The sequence below is a fragment of the Diceros bicornis genome, chromosome 40 (assembly GCF_020826845.1).
Source record: "Diceros bicornis minor isolate mBicDic1 chromosome 40, mDicBic1.mat.cur, whole genome shotgun sequence".
NCBI lineage: Eukaryota > Metazoa > Chordata > Mammalia > Perissodactyla > Rhinocerotidae > Diceros > Diceros bicornis.
Window position 1 is genome coordinate 14,242,514 of NC_080779.1, and position 16,358 is coordinate 14,258,871.

General features: G+C 38.5%; 1 protein-coding gene across 3 annotated transcripts in view; it reads left to right on the forward strand.

Moving 5' to 3' along the window:
* Positions 1-1,257: 1,257 nt before the first annotated feature.
* Positions 1,258-16,358, forward strand: part of TSGA10 (testis specific 10) — a 117,157-nt gene continuing 102,056 nt past the window's right edge. For all 3 annotated transcript variants that reach the window (XM_058534476.1, XM_058534477.1, XM_058534478.1), the window contains exons 1-2: positions 1,258-1,322; positions 9,248-9,376. In XM_058534476.1, coding sequence (XP_058390459.1) covers positions 1,266-1,322; positions 9,248-9,376 — 186 coding nt within the window. In that variant the 5' untranslated portion in view covers positions 1,258-1,265. The remainder of the gene's footprint in view (positions 1,323-9,247; positions 9,377-16,358) is intronic.

Genomic DNA, 16,358 nt, shown 5'->3' on the forward strand with positions numbered 1-16,358 from the left:
TCAACCTGGGCTCCAAAAAATTGGCAGAATAATACAATTCTCATTCTTTTTCACTTAAAAGCTAATTTCTCCACTTTTAGGTAAAATAGTTAATTTTAACATAGTTGGATGGCCAAAAATAATATTATACCTAGTTAAGTTAAATGAATGTTCCCGGACTGACAGTTCCTAATTGAGAGAAGACAAGCTTAAATGGCATGAAACAGGAAAACAATCGATACAATATTAAATATCAAGTGAGGTTGTATAACCTTTCCTTTTTAACTACTACCAGCTTATGTGGAGAGGGGACTGGGAGGACTGGCATGTGGAGAAAGAATACTGGTCAGGAATCTGCGCTTTCATTGCTCGTTCTGCCACTTTGCTATTCAATCCTGACTGGATGGTGCAGGGCTGACCGGGGCCCTGGGTCCGCAGGCTCCCCAGACTGCAGGCTGCCGGCGCTCACTCCAGCAGGCCGGCTCTCTCCCCACAGGCTACAGCAGCAGGACCCGACCTGGGAGGCTCCCCGCAAACCCTCCCCTGGCTGCGGCAGGAGAGCGCACCAACCTCCCAGCGCCCAGGAGCAGCTCTGAGGAGTAACGAGTTTACTGAACGTGGGTCCAGAATGGGGCCCGATCCCTGGGAAAAGCGGCACAAAGCCGCGGCAGCGAAGCATCAGGCGTTCCAGAGCCGAGGGAAGGCAGCCAGGGGCGATACACCCCTGCGCATGCGCGTTCTATCCAGGTGTGGCAGCCACCGGCAGGGAGTAAGAAAAAAGTCATGGAAAACGCGGCTGGCGGCTGGTTACTAGGAGACGGGACGCTCGGGTGGGGCGACTGGGCGCTGCGTGGGCGTGCGCCTGCGCGGCGTGGATGGACCGGGAAGAGGCCTCTCCACGGCGCCCTGTACGGCGGACAGGTGGACGTACGACTCGCTACGTACGTGGGTGCGCGCGCACGGCTTTTAGTCGCCGCGAGAGGCAGGGTCGAGCCAGGTACGCGTGCGCACGGGGACTGGGGGCGCGCAGGAAGGAAGCGGAGCGGAGGCGCCGGGGAGGTGGAGGACGAGCCCCCTCAGGTACAGAGCGTGAGGGCGGGGCCGACGGCGGCGCCGGCCGGCGCTAACCGCCCCCGCCTCCTTCCCGCCAGGTCCCGCCTTCCTCCGCCTCCACCGGGGAGGGGTCAGCTCGATTTGGGGGTGGAAAGAAAAGGGAAAGGGGCGGAGGATGATGACGGGGAGGGACCTGGATCCCAGGCTGAGGCCGAGGTCTGGCGGTCGCCGGGATGAGCTCCAGGGAGGACGGCGGGCCGAGAAGTCCCGGGAGGGACCCAGAGCTCCAGGTAGAGGCAGCGGGGCTGCGCCGGGTTGGGGTAAAGCAGCTCCTGGGCCAGAAGGCCTCAGACGGGGCGGCTGCAAGAGGGCGAGCGTGGCGGGGGTTGGGGGCTGTGGGTGACCCCCGAGGTGGGTATTCGCTGCTTGAGCCGCTGTGAGGGGCAGTAGCCGGCAGAGTTGCGGTCCGGAGGAGCCCTCCAGGAGCAAACTTTGCCCCTGTTGTTTCTTGGGAGCTTAGGGTTGATCCCAGTTCCTATGGTGACCGCTTCGCATCCTGCCGCAGCTCTCCGCTTGGTTGTTGGGGGGAGTATTCTGTTTAGAAACGCTCTGGAGTGGAGCTGAGGAATTTGGAAGTCAGAAATTTGGGAGTTCAACCTGGCTCTTCCTGACTCCCCACCTCTCACTTCTAAACCTCTTTATAGACTTTGGGAGGTGAAGGGCTGAGATTACGTAGGTATTTGCATGAAAATCTCGTATAATTTCAATAGAAATTATACACAAGAAAGGCAGGGCTGGCTTTTATTTGAAAAAGATATTTGAGACTTTAAATAACCAAGCAGCGATCATGGACCTGATACCCAAATACGAATAGAAATACATTTTTTTTTCTTTAAATAAAATCAGACATCGCGGCTTCAGGAAAAGTTTGCGTAGATGTCAGTGTCCTAGGGTTTTCCTTCTTCCAGTCTAGGCCCTTATATCTCAGGATATTTGTTGTTTTAAATTTCCTCTACTGGTTTTCAGCACTTTTTTTTTTTTTTACCTGTAAAGAAATAAATGACAATCGGTTTGTAACTAGAAGAAAATCGATTAGTTATGAAATATAAAGGTGTCATGTCGTTCAAATCTGCCTTCAGGGTAAAACTAATTCTCGTTTGGATTTTAACTGATCAGTGAACTAAACCCTTCAGTCTTAATTAGTGGGAAATAACTAGGAAGGTACATTAATGAAATATTTATTTTAAACAATAAGATTTGACCTTGTTTAATAGCAGCTTCCAAAATATTATTGTTTTTTGTTTATTATTTTGTTTACCTCCTGAAAAAAAGCACTGCTTATTGCCCAGCATATAATCAGATGTAGAGATTCTCTGGGCTTTCTGTCTTCTTTTGCAGTTGCTTAGATCACCTTGTTTTAGGATAATTTGTTTTTAGAGTACTCCATATACAGAGGCACTTAAAGCAGGTGTTACTATTCATTCCCTTTTCCAGTTACTCACCCCTTCCCCCCAGATGTAGCCACTATTCTGATTCTATGATAGCCACTTCCTTGCTTTTCCTTATAGTTTTGGTATCTTTGTATGTAAGCAAGCACATTCTAGTTTGGCTTGTTTTTGAACTTTATGTAAATGGAATTGTACCACTTATTCCTTTACATTTTGCTTCTTTACTCCATATTATGTTTTTAAGATTTATCTTTGTTGCTTGTTGTTTAGTGTTACATTATAAGAGTATACCACAATTTATCTACTCAACTGTTGGTGGACATTAAGGTTTTTACAGTTTTTGGTAAATAGGAACAACACTGCTGTAAACTTTCTTATACATGTACTCCATGATAATCTTTTGAAGTGAGCTAGTTAGTAAGGTAGTTCTATTTGTCTTAGTTATGCTGTTAACAACAGTCTATATATTACTAAATTCTTTTAGTTCATAAAAGCCTCTTGAAAACAACTCTTTAACCTCTTCTTATAGTTCCAAGAGGTCCTGATAAATGATACCTCTCCAAAGGCCATTGGAGTTTTTGTTTTTTATAATGATTTAATTGAGGTCATATTGGCTTACAACATTGTGTAAATTTCAGGTGTACATAACTATATTTCAGTTTCTGTATAGACTGCATCATGTTCACCACCAACAGTCCAGTTTTTATCTGTCACCATACATGTGTGCCCCTTTACCCCTTTTGCCCTCCTCTAACCCCCTTCTCCTCTGGTAATCTGTTTTCCTTATCTATATGTTTGTTTGTTTATCTTCCACATGTGAGTGAAATCATATGGTATTTGTCTTTCTCTGTGTGACTTATTTTGCTTCGCATAATACCCTCAAAGTCCATCCATGTTGTTGCAAATGGCACAATTTTGTCTTTTTTATGGCTGAGTAGTAGTCCATTGTATATATATAGCATATCTTTATCCATTCATCCATTGATGGGACTTGGGTTGCTTCCACATCTTGGCTATTGTGAATAATGGTGCAATGAACATAGGGGTGCATGTATCTTTTGGAATTATTGATTTCATGTTCTTTGGATAAATACCCGGTAGTGGGATAGCTGGATAATATGGTATTTCTAGTTTTAATTTTTTGAGAAATCTCCATACTGTTTTCCATAGTGGCTGCACCAATTTGCATTCCCACTAGCAGTGTATGAGAGTTCCCTTTTCTCCACATCTTCTCTAACACTTATTTCTTGTCTTGTTAGTTATAACCATTCTGATGAGCATGAGGTGACATCTCATTGTAGTTTTGATTTACGTTTCCCTAATAATTAGTGATATTGAACATCTTTTCATGTGCCTATTGGCCATCTGTATATCTTCTTTGGAAAAATGTTCATTTCTTCTGCCCATTTTTTTGATTGGTTTGTTCATTTTTTTGTTGTTGAGTTGTAGGGATTCTTTATATATTTTGGAAATTAACCCCTTATCGGATATATGATTTACAAATATTTTCTCCCAGTTGGTGGGTTGTCTTTTTGTTTTGTTGATAGTATCCTTGGCTTTGCAGTAGCTTTTAGTCTGTTGTAGTCCCATTTGTTTATTTTGTCTTTTGTTTCCCTTGCTAAGGCCATTGTTTTATGCTCCTTTAAAAAGACAAGTTATTTCTTTACAGTCTAGTCTGGATTGAGGAGAAGTGAAGAGCTTGGGTTCAGCTGGAATGACTGGAGAGAGTATTTCTTTTTCATAAGAAAGGTTAAACATTGTGGCTTTACTGTTTTGTTTGAAGTGAATTCCCAAATCATTTATTCACTTATTTTTATTATAAATGCAGAAACGTATCGCAAAATTATTCGTAAAATTTTATGTGGTTTTCTACATTCTTCTGTTAGTGAAGCTATTCCTTCCTACTTCAAAGTGTCTATCAGTCTAAACTTTTGGAGACAATTTTGTAAAAAGAAAACAAATCGACCTTTTGTGGAACCAGATTTCAGAATCCCATATAAAGTACTCCAGTATTTTCAATTATTCTATCCAAATATTCAGTAGATGTTTGTTGAGCACGTATTATATGCCTAATATTTTGCTCAACACTAATGATACTTTTTAGCACGTGATTTTACCTCCTATTTCACTAAAAAATTAAAATTTTACCAAGCAAGAACTTCACATTTCTACCCCTTCTAATCTAAATCTTCACCTGACCTTGCTTTTCGTTTCCTTGTCACAGAGGACAGTGCACACGATTTACCTGGGTTTCCTCTTATTGGCTCAGTGGCCTTTCTTTATTAGTCAACATTAACCCATCTCTTAGGAATCTTCATTGTGTGTATCCTGGAGGGCTTCTTAATCTGGAGTACAAGAACTTTAGGGAGTTCTTGAACCCCCTGAAATTGTTTGTGAGGTTTTGTGTGTATTTGCATTTTCCTGAGGAGAGGACCCAAGGCTTTTGTTTAATTCTGAAAGAGGTCATTGATGTAAAGAGAATTAAGAAACAAGTTTTTCTCCTCTTGTAATGACCCTTCAACAACCTTGGTCTTCTTCCAACTTTAGCTCTACCTCTCTTCTCACAATCCTGCTTCCTAAAAGAAGTCTACATTTTCTATTTTCTTTTCTTTATTACTCATTCATTTATTATTATTCTTCAAACCCCATCCCTACCATTGAAACTACTTTGTTCGAATCATGAAGTTTCATTATTTTGAAAATGTTTTATTCAGTACCAACTTTGTGCTGGGCACTTTTCCGGGCATTAGGAGTATAATAGTGACCAGACAAGAGTCTAGATCTCTTGGAGCTTACAGTCTAGTAGGGGGAGACAGACCATAAACAAGTGAAGAAATACATGATACAATTTCAAATAGTATTAAGTGCAAAAAACCTAGTGAGAGAGTGACTAGGAGAGAGGCTACTTTAGTTAAGAGGTCAAGGAAGACACTCTGACATTTGAGCCAAAGAGGTGAGGGTAAGAAGGAGCCAGCCATATGAAGGGCTGAGGGAGAGTTTTGCTGACATGGAAAGCAAGGTCAGAGGCCTCGAAGTGGAATGTGATTGGCACAGTAGAGGAACAGAAAGAAAAGCAATAAAACTAGTGGGTGAACAAAGAAGAGAGTACTAGGTCTATTTAGGGAAGTGAAGGCAGGGGCCAAATCATGTAGGACCTTAAAAAGTTTGGATTTTATTCTGATTGCAATGGGAAGCCATTGGAGTGTTTTTGAGCAGGATCTCATTATTTTAAAGTGGTTGTTTTGATTTCAGTTTGGAAAATAGGTTGTAGAGAGCAAAAGTAGAAGCAGAAAGATCAGTTAGGAAACTGTTGTAATAATCCATATGGGAGATGATGGTAACTTGAACCACGGAGGTGCTAATAAAAATGTAGAGAAGTGGAAGTATTTGGGATATATTTTGGAGGTAGAACCAACAGGGCTTGTTGATGGATTTGATGGGGGTCAGGGAAAGAGGAAACAAAGATGACTGCTCAGTTCTTGACGTTGGGCACTGCACAGATGGTGGTCCCATTTGACGTGGGAAAGACTGGGAAGGAACATAGTGGAGGCAGGGTTGAGAGCAGGAGTGTAAGTGGGGGAATTAAGGGGGCTGTTTCAGACATGTTGAAGTTGCGATGACTGTGGACGTCCAATAAACACAGTATGATGTGTTAAAGGCTCCAATAGGGGTATGTTCATAGTTTTTGTGGAACATGGGAAATATATCCTAAATCTTTTTGGGAGAAGTAGAAGTCAGAAATACTTTTTTGTTGTCCTTTTCTCTGTATTCCCTTAGCATACGTGTGCATTGCTCTGATGTGGCACTAAGCATGCTGTAGTGTAATTTCTGATTTATTTATTCTAGACTTCCCTAGATTCATTGAGGGTTGAAATTGTAGGTTTTTATTTGTTTTCCATCTTTCTATCCCCAGAATCTCATATGGGTTCATCTTTATTTTAGCTGTTTATGAAGTTGTTTGATAATGAATAAATGTGACAGCTACAGTCTGATAGTAGGAACTAAAACAGTGATAGTAATGATGGAAGAAATGTATTTGAGAGAGATTTTAGTGAAAAGATCAGTAGGACTTGATGGCCAATTAGGTAAGTTGATTCAGTGAGAGGGATTAGTAATAATAGTAATTGTAAATAATAATAACATACACAGCACTTCTTATTGCCAGGCACTACTCTAGGTGCTTCATATATATTAATTCATTTAATCCTCACAACAACTCTATGAAGCAGGTACTGTTGTCATCTGTATTTTATAGATGAGGAAGCCATGCCCAGGGAAGTAACTTGCCCTTTGTCATGCAGCTAAGAAGCAGCAGAACTAGCATCATGAACATAAGCAGTCTGATGCTAAAGAACAGGCTCTTAACCACTATGCTATGTTGCTTCCAGTTGAGAATGATTGTGATTCTAGCTTGGGTGTTTATGGTAACAATTTGCTGCTTGCAAAGTACTTTTACTTGCATTCTCTAAGATCTGTACGGGAACACAAGTTCCATTCAAAGTTCCATTTAGAGATTATGGGAATGTGGAAGTTATTCACGTGGCCTGAGGAGAGGAAACTGGCAGGCCAGGCATGGGCCTTTCAGACACAATGATTTCTCTCCTTTTTTATTGCTCCAAAGCTAGTGCAGGGAAGGTAGCAACTCTAATATGATTGCTCACAATTGTCAGGTAGACTCTTCCTACTTTTAATTTCTAGACTAGCCTGATAGGTAATTTATAGAATCCCTACTTGGCTGTTTGGTTTACCAAAGAGAACGAAAGTTCAGTTTTATGTGCTTTAGTACACTGCTTCATTATCAACCTCTACAAATTTTTATTGACACCTTCCTATTATACAAAGAACTCTGCGCAGGTTGGTGGGAATACAGAGAGCTCTAGGACATTGTTTTTTCTTGAGATTTTAATAACTGTGTGAAGAAGACATCCAGAAAAAATAAATATCTACATAAATTCTTCTGTAACCAATATATACAGAAGTCTCAATGAAGAAGTGATCACTATTCAATGGAGAAGACAGAGAAAACCTCCAAGAGAATGTGGAATTCAAGCTGAGCATTAGAAGTGTCTTTAGTTAAATGAGAAAAGGGTGAAGGCAAGGCTGATGTGCAAAAGATAATATGTTTCTGTGTGTATGTATGAAGAATGTATAGAATAGTTTGTCTTTAATAGAGAGATGTGTCAAGTAGGAGATAAGTTTGGAGAAGTGGGAAGGGACAAAATTATGAAGAACTCTGAATGCTAGGCAGGCTTAGACTTTAGTTAAATAGATCCTTGCTGTTCAAGGTGTAGTCTCTGTACTAGCCAAGTGGGGATCGCTGAGCAGCTTTTTAGAAATGCAGTATTTCAGGCCTACTGTGAGTAAGAATCTGCATTTTAACAAGATTCCCAAGTGATTTGTATGTTCACTGAAATTTGAAAAGTACTGCTATAGTGAGGAATCATTTGATTGTGTTATTGTAAGTCAAATGTTTATAACTAAGAACACATTTTCAACAGAAACTATATAAGAAATGGTAGTTAGGATTTTGGCCTAACCCATAAATGTCTAAATGATCCATAATTAGAAATATTCTGTGAGAGCTAATGCTGAAGTTCCAGGTGAGCCAGGAACTGCTGGAATGAAGAAGAGAAAAGCAAATTTGTGTCTTGTTTAGGGAAAGAGGAAAAGGAAAATCTGTCAGACTGCTAAGTGCTGGATTGCACAGAGTGTAACACAAAGTCAGTGACTGGGGGACCTTGATCTTATAGTTTACTGAGAACTAGATTTTGGAGAATAGCAGCTGTGTGGCCAGGAGAGATCTAGGATGCTTGTAGCCAATTCTTTCTTTAACATAATGGCGGCCTTCATTCAGGGAAAGAACAAATTATTTCCCCAAATTACACAGTTTCTAAGATACATTGTCAAGTGAAAAAGCACAATGCAGTGTAGTATGTATAGTAAGCTAAAGTGAAGAATCTTTAACATTTGTTATTTTGCACATGTGCAGATATATATGTAGGAAAAATTCCTAGAAATGGAATTATTTGTACAGAAGCTATGTGCATTTGTAATGTTGCTAGATTTTACACAATTGTTGTCCGTAAATATTGTATCAATTTATGCTTCTACTGGTGATGTATAAGAATATGAAGTTACATATCCAACTTTTTGATCTTTGCCAATGTGGTGGTTAAAAAATGGTATGTCAGTGTTGTTTTAATTTGTATCCTTCTAAATGGTAAGATTGAATATCTTTAAATCTATTTAAAAGGCATTTTTGTGAAATATCCATATTTTTTGCCAATTTTTCTATGAGAGTATTTTCTTTTCTTTTTTTATTTATAGGAATTATATATTAGGGAAGTTAGCTCTTTGTGATATGGGTAACAAACCTTTTTGTTAATATACAAAAGCAACAATAAACAGGTAGCTAGTTGACTACTATATTGGACAACACAGGCTGAGAAGTAGACTACTTAATTTGCTGCTGACCTATATTCCTTAGAACTGTAATTATCAAGGGGATAGGTTGGGGTATGTCTTCTTTGAAAAGTGTATTCAATATTGTAGTTTTATATTTGGAAAACACACAGAGAAAGTTTTATAACATAAACTTTTAAGAAAGTAAACCTTGGTGAAATCTTTTAACTTGTGGGACAATGTTAAAAACAATGGAAAATGTATCTAAGAATGTTGTTAATTTTTAAAGTTTATTGATTGTTGTGAAAAATCACAAAGCTGTCTTAAACTGAATGCCTCTGTATTATTCCCTTTCTTTCCACTAGGTTACCACCAAGGAACATGATTTTGGTCTAGGGGCTCCAGTTTCTGAAGCTGAAAAATACCAGAATACTCTCCAGCTAGAACAAGAAGTGAGAAATCAAGATAGATTCATCTCTACACTGAAATTACAGGTTTCATTAATTTCTGTATATATTTCCCTGAATTAATTTGGGATGGGTACCTATTTTAAAACAAGAAGATGGAGAATAAATACTAATTCAGTGCTCATTTAAATCTTATGGTCTAAAATCATTCCATTTTTGTCTGACCATTTTGATACACATGGATTCAGAGTCAGTGAGTGCAGACTGTGTGCCAGGTGTAGTATTGGGTCCTTTCAAGTACGTAGTCTTACTTAATCATCCCAACCTTGTGAAATAGTGATGTAATTTCCATTTTACAGACATGGAAGCCTAAGTCCCAAGAGGTTAAAGAATTATATTTGACTAATGAGTAGCAGAGCTAGGATTTCTCTGAACTCCCAAGTTAGCTGGGATTTGAATCCAGTTCTCTGAACTCCAAGTTAGTATTGTTTTTATCCTCCTGGTTACTCACATGTGGTATAGCTATTAATAAAGGCTATTAAAAGAAACTTCCTCTCCTAGGAAGATGGAGTAGACTTACTTTTCCCTATTTCTCCCACTAAGTACAGCTAAAAACCCTGAACATTATGTATAAAACAAACATAAGAGCACTATGCAAGGTGGGAAGAAAAAGGAACCCTGGCTAGGGGCCTTGACACACAATGAATGACATGTTAGTGAGTTCCTGGATTTTCTTTTTGCTCCATATGTCCCAGACAGAGTGCTGGAAAACCTGCCACCCGGAAACAACAATGGGTGCGGACAAAAAAAGCTCTTAGAAAAGCCCTCCCTCTCTAGCCAAAGGACCAGGAAAGGGGCAGCCTAGCGAGGCAGATGACTTTTAAACAATAATTGCCTGCTCTAAGCAAACACCATGGAAAAAACATAGCCTTGTTCCTGCCAGCAAAGGCTGAGTAAAGAGCCTAGACTTCCACCCTTACTACTGTAACAAGGAGCCCCAGCTGCGCCTCAAGCCCACCCCTTCTCCAAACCCCACATCCCACCAGGGTGGTATCAAATAATAAGGCTGAGTGGGAAACCAAGACTTTTGTGCCCATCAGGCAGTAAGGAAGTCCCCAACCCCATAGTGTCAGCGGTGCCCCCTTTCCTCCTTGCTGGGGTGGTGTCAGAGGAGACCTATCGTAGAGTCAGAACTTTTACCACCCCTCAGTGGTAACACGTCCACTCACCCACAATGGCAGTGGAGGACACGTGGGAGCAGTAATGAGGCGTCTCTGTTCTTCCTAGCTGTGGTGGTATCAGCAAAGGCCTAGTGGTGAGGCTGAACTCCCAACCCTGCCCAGCAATAACAGGGAGCCCTACCCTCCCCAGGTGTCAATGGAGGCCTAGTGGAGAAATTGGACTTCCACCCCCACCTAGCAGTAGCAGACAATGTCCCCCTTTTCTAGCTGGAGCGGTGTCACAGGAAGCCTACAAAAACACAAGAGCCAGAGTCTTAGAATATAAGGTCTCAATTTAAAAAATCACTCTTCATCCCAATCATGAATATCTCAGCTACAATGAGGAAAGATAATCAAGACACACCAACACTGAGATGAATGAGATATTACAATTATCTGATGAGGATTATCTGACAAGCCATCATATAAATGTTTCAGTAAGCAATTTTGAGCATGCTTGAAACAAACTAAAAAATAGAAAATCTCAGCAAAGCAACAAAATGTATAAAGAAGAACCAAATGGAAATTTTGGAAGCAACCAAGGTGTTCTTCAATAGGTGAATGGATAAACAAACTGTGGTGCATCCATACAATGGAATATTATTCATTGATAAAAAGAAATGTGTTATCAAGCCACAAAAAGACTTGAAGGAAACTTGAAAGCATTTTGCTAGGTGAAAAAAGCCAATCTGAAAAGGTTACATACTCTATGATTCCAACTATGTAACCTTCTGGAAAAGGCAAAACATAAAGACGTTAGAAGGTTCACAGGTTGCAAGGGATTTGGAGGGAGGAGGAGGGCTGGATAGAGCACAGGGAATTTTTAGGGCAGTGAAATGATTCGTATGATACAGTAATGATGGATACATGTCATTATACATTTGTCAGAACCCTAGAATCCACATCCAAAGAGTGAAACCTAATGTAAACTGTGGACTTTAGTTAATGTATCAATATTGGTTCACCAATTGTACCAAATGTACCACACTAATACAAAATGTAAATAAGAGAGGAAACTGTATGTGGGCGGGAGAAGGGGTATGTGGGAAAACTCTCTGTACTTCCTGATCAGTTTTTATGTGTACCTAAAACTGCTCTAAAAAAAAATAAATTAAAAAAAATGCATGGGAGAAGAAATTTCCAAATCATATATCTGATAAGGGATTAAAATCTAGAATATATAAAGAACTCAACAACAACAAAAAACCCAATGCAAAAATGGGCAAAGGATTTGAATAGACATTTCTCCAAAGAAGATATACAAATAGCCAATAAGCACATGAAAAGATACTCAGCATCACCAACCATTAAGGAAATGCAGCAAAACCACAATGAGATATCACTTCATACCCATTAGGATGACCGTTATCAAAAAAACAAATAACAAGCGTTGGTGAGAATGTGGAGAAACTGGAGCCCTTGTGCACTGCTAGTGGGAATGTAAAATGGTGCAGCTGGGGTGGATAAAAGCAGTTCCTCCAAAAGTGAGGTATAGAATTACCATATGATCCAGGTATTCCACTCCTAGGTGTATCCCCAAAAGATTAAAAGCAGAGACTGAAACAGATACTTGTACACCAATGTTCATAGCAGCATTATTGACAATAGCCAAAAGGTGGAAACAACGCACATGTCCATCAACAGATGAAGGGATAAACAAAATGTGGTATGTACATGCAATGGAGTATTATTCAGGCTTAGAAAAGGATGAAATTCTGATACAAGGCTACCACATAGATGAGCCTTGAAAACATCATGCTAAGTGAAATAAACCAGGCACAGAAGTACAAATATTGTATGATTCCCCGTATATGAGGTACCTAGAATAGGCAGATTCATAGTTATTTAATGAGTAGAGTTTCTGTTTGGGATGATTAAAAAGTTCTGGAAATGGATGTGGGATGGTTGCACAACATTGTGAATGTACTTAATGCCACCAAATTGTACACTTAAAAGTGATTAGAATGGTAAATTTTGTGATATGTATATTTTACCACAATAAAAAAGTTAAAAAAATACAGTAACTGAAGTAAAAAACTCAATGTTCTCAAACAACAGAATGGAAAGGAGAGAGGAATGAATCAGTGACCATGAGAATAGAAAAGTAGAAATTACCTAATCTGAACAACAGAAAATTGGTTGAAAAAATGTGAACAGAGGGTCAGGGACAGGTGGGACTATGACAAAAGATCTAATATTTGGGTCGTTGGAGTCCCAGAAAGAGAGGTAAAAGAGGTGGGGCTGAAAAAGTATTTGAAGAAATAATAGCTACATATTCCTCAAATTTGGCAAAAGATGTGTAAGAAAGGTTAAAGAAAGTGAGTGAACACCTACCAGGAGTCTCCCCAAGAAATCCACCCCACAACATTTCGTATTCAAAGTTGTAAAAACTAAAGACCAAAAAAAAAAAAATCCTGAAAGAAACCAGAGGAACAATTGATTACCTATAGGGGAGCACCAATTCAAATGACAGCAGATCTGAAAACATGGAGGTCAGAAGGAAGTAATACAACATTTGTCAAGTGCTGGAAGAGAAGAACTCTCAATTCAGTGTTCTGTATCTGGTGACAGTATCCTTCAGAAATGAAGAGAAAATCAAGACATTCTCAGATAAGGAAAACTAAGAGAATTGGTTGCCGGCAGTTACCCTAGAAGAATAGCTAAAGGCATGTCTCTAACTAGGAAAGAAACGATAGAAGAGGGAATCTTGGAAGAATAGGGAGGCAGAAAGAACAACACACAGAGCAGAAGTGTGGGTGAATGCAATAGAATTTCCTCTCTGAGGGGGCAGTTTTCTAAATTATGTTAAATGTAGTTCTCAATGCATGGAGAAGAAATATTTAAGGCAATTATTTTATTAATAGAGGAGGGTAAAGACATAAAGGGAGGTAAGATTTCTACACTTCGCTTGAACTGGTAAAATGTAGGCTGTGATAAGTTATGAATATATAACATAACACCTAGAACAACCACTAAAAAGGTATGCAAAGAGATATACTCAAAAACACTGTAAGTAAATTAAAATAGAATTCTAAAAAATGTTCAAGTAACTCGCAGGAAGGCAGGAAAAACAGCAGAAAACAAAAAAAAAGTTACACTTGAATCTTAACATGCAAGTAATTACATTCAATACATACAGTCTAAATACGTCAGTTAAAAGACAGAAACTGGCAGAATGGATTTAAAAAAACCCTATCTTTAGGTTGTCTACAAGAATTATACTTCAAATGTAATAATATAGCTAGGTTGAAAGGCATACAGACCCAAAAGGAAGAAATAAAACTGTCCCTGTTTGCAGATGACATGATCTTCTACCTAGAAAATCTCGTAAAATCTACATTACAGAGACTGAAAATAATAAATGAGTTCAGCAGGTTCAGAATACAAGACAAACATATTAATTGTATTTGTGTATGTTAGCGATTAACATGTGAAAATCAAAATTAAAAATGCAATAAATTTACAATTACTTAAATAGAAAATGGAATCCTTAGATGTAAATCTAACAAAATAAGTATAACCTCATATTCTGAAAACTACAAAATGCTAAGTAAGGAAATCAAAGAAGATCTAAACAAATGGAGAGACATATCATGTTCATGGATTGGAAGCCTCAACGTAGTAAAGATATCAGATGTCTCCAAATCGATATACAGGTTTAGTGCAATTCCCAGTAAAAACACTTCTGAAAAAGAGTAATAAAGTGGAAAGAGTCATTCTCCTTGATTTCAAAACTTAGTACATAGTTACAGTAATCAAGACTGTATGGTATTGCTAGAGGGATAGACACACAGTTGGATGATGCAGAATAGAGAATCCAGAAATAGCCTTACATTAGTACAACCAAATGATTTTTGACAGAGGTGCAAATGCAGTCTGATGAAGGAAAGATAGTCTTTTCAACAAATGGTGCTGGAGCAATTGGATATCTTTTAGGGAAAAAAATGAGCCTAGACCAGACCTCACACCTTATATAAAAATTAACTCAAAATGGATCATAGATTTAAATATAAAACTATGAAACTTAGAGGTAACATAGGAGAAGATATTCAAGACCTTGGACTTGGTGAAGAGTTCTTAGACGTGATACCAAAAGCAAGATTCGTAAAAGAAAAAGTTGATAATTTTGACTTGATCAAAATTTAAGTCTTTTGCTCTGTGAAAGACCCTGTTAATGGGATGAAAAGACAAGCTACAAACAGTGTTTCTGCCAGAAGAATCATATTTAGAACACATGAAGAACTCTCAAAACTCAACAGTGAAAAGCAAACAATCTAATTAGAAAATGAGCAAAAGACATGAAGAGATATTTCACAGAAGGCTATGTGGTTGATAAATAAGCACATAAAAAGATGTTCATCTTTTCTAAACATCAGGGAAATGCAAATTAAGACTATGATGAGGTAACAATGCACACCTATAAGAACAGCTAAAATAAAAAGTAGTGACAATACCAAATGCTGGCTAGGATGAGGAGAAATTGGATCACTCATACATTCCTAGCGGGAATGGGAAATGGTACAGCCACTCTGAAAAATAGTTTAGTTCTTATAAAACTAAACATACGTTTACCATACAACCCAGCAGTTGCACTCGTGGGCATTTATTCCAGAGTAATGAAAACTTATGTCCACTTAAAAACCTGAATACAGTTTTTCATAGCAGCTTTATTTGTTAAGCCAAAAACTGGAAACAATTAAAGTTTCTCTTAATTGGGGAATGAGTAAGCAAACTGATAATCCATACCATGGAATATTACTCAGCAATAAAAAGGAATGAACTATTGATCCACATAGCAACTTGGATAAGTCTCAAGGGCATTGTGCTGAGTGAAAAAGCCAGTGTCAAAGATCACATACTCGGATCTTTATCACGTAATTTTATTTATATAACGTTCTCGAAATGACAAAATTATAGAGATTAATGGTTGCTAAGAGTTAAGAATGGGGAGAGAGGGAGAGGATGTGACTATAAAGTGCCAACAAGAGGGAAATCTTTGTGATGATAGAATCACTCTGTATTTTATTGAAGTGGTAGTTACAGCAATCTACACGTGATAAAATGGTATAGAACAATATGCACACATTGTACCAATGTTTAATCTCTGGGTTTGATATTATACTATAATTATTTAAGATGTAACTATTGGGGAAGCTGAGTTAAGAGCACATGAACCTTCTCTGTACTATGTTTGCAACTTCCTGCGACTCTTTAGTTATTTCAAAATAAAGAGTTTTTTTTAAAGAAAGCCTTTTGATTTCCTATTATCTGCCAGAAATTTTACTTGAACTTTTCTGTAACTCTAACTACAATCCTGCAAATTGTAGGTATTCTCTCCATTTAACAGATGAGGCTCAAGAGTCTTCCATTTATTTTTCTGAAGTCAAATGCATCTTTTAGGATCAAGAGAATATGGTATATTACCCAAAGTTAAGCAACTGGTAAAGAACTGCAATGGAATTTGAACCTGTCTGCCTAAGTCCAAAGCGCACGTCCTTTCTATTACTCTAAACTGCCTCTTCTAAAGTACTTGTGCTTGGAATTGAGTAAAAGTAGGGCTTCATGTCAGAGTGTTTGTTTATAATTTGTTTTATTTATTCATTTAACAATAATTTGAGCATTATGTGCTAGATGTATAATAAATGATACAGAAATGAGAGGTATGTTGATAAAGAAATTAGGGACACAATCCCTTAAGTTGCTTAGAATTTAGTGGAAGGAACAGGGAAGTAAACAAATGATTATAATACATCTCATAAAATACTAAGATAATCTATATAAGACTTATATATAAATTTATATAAGAGGCTTTATGGGAGCACAGAGAGGAGAAGCATTTAACTTCTCCT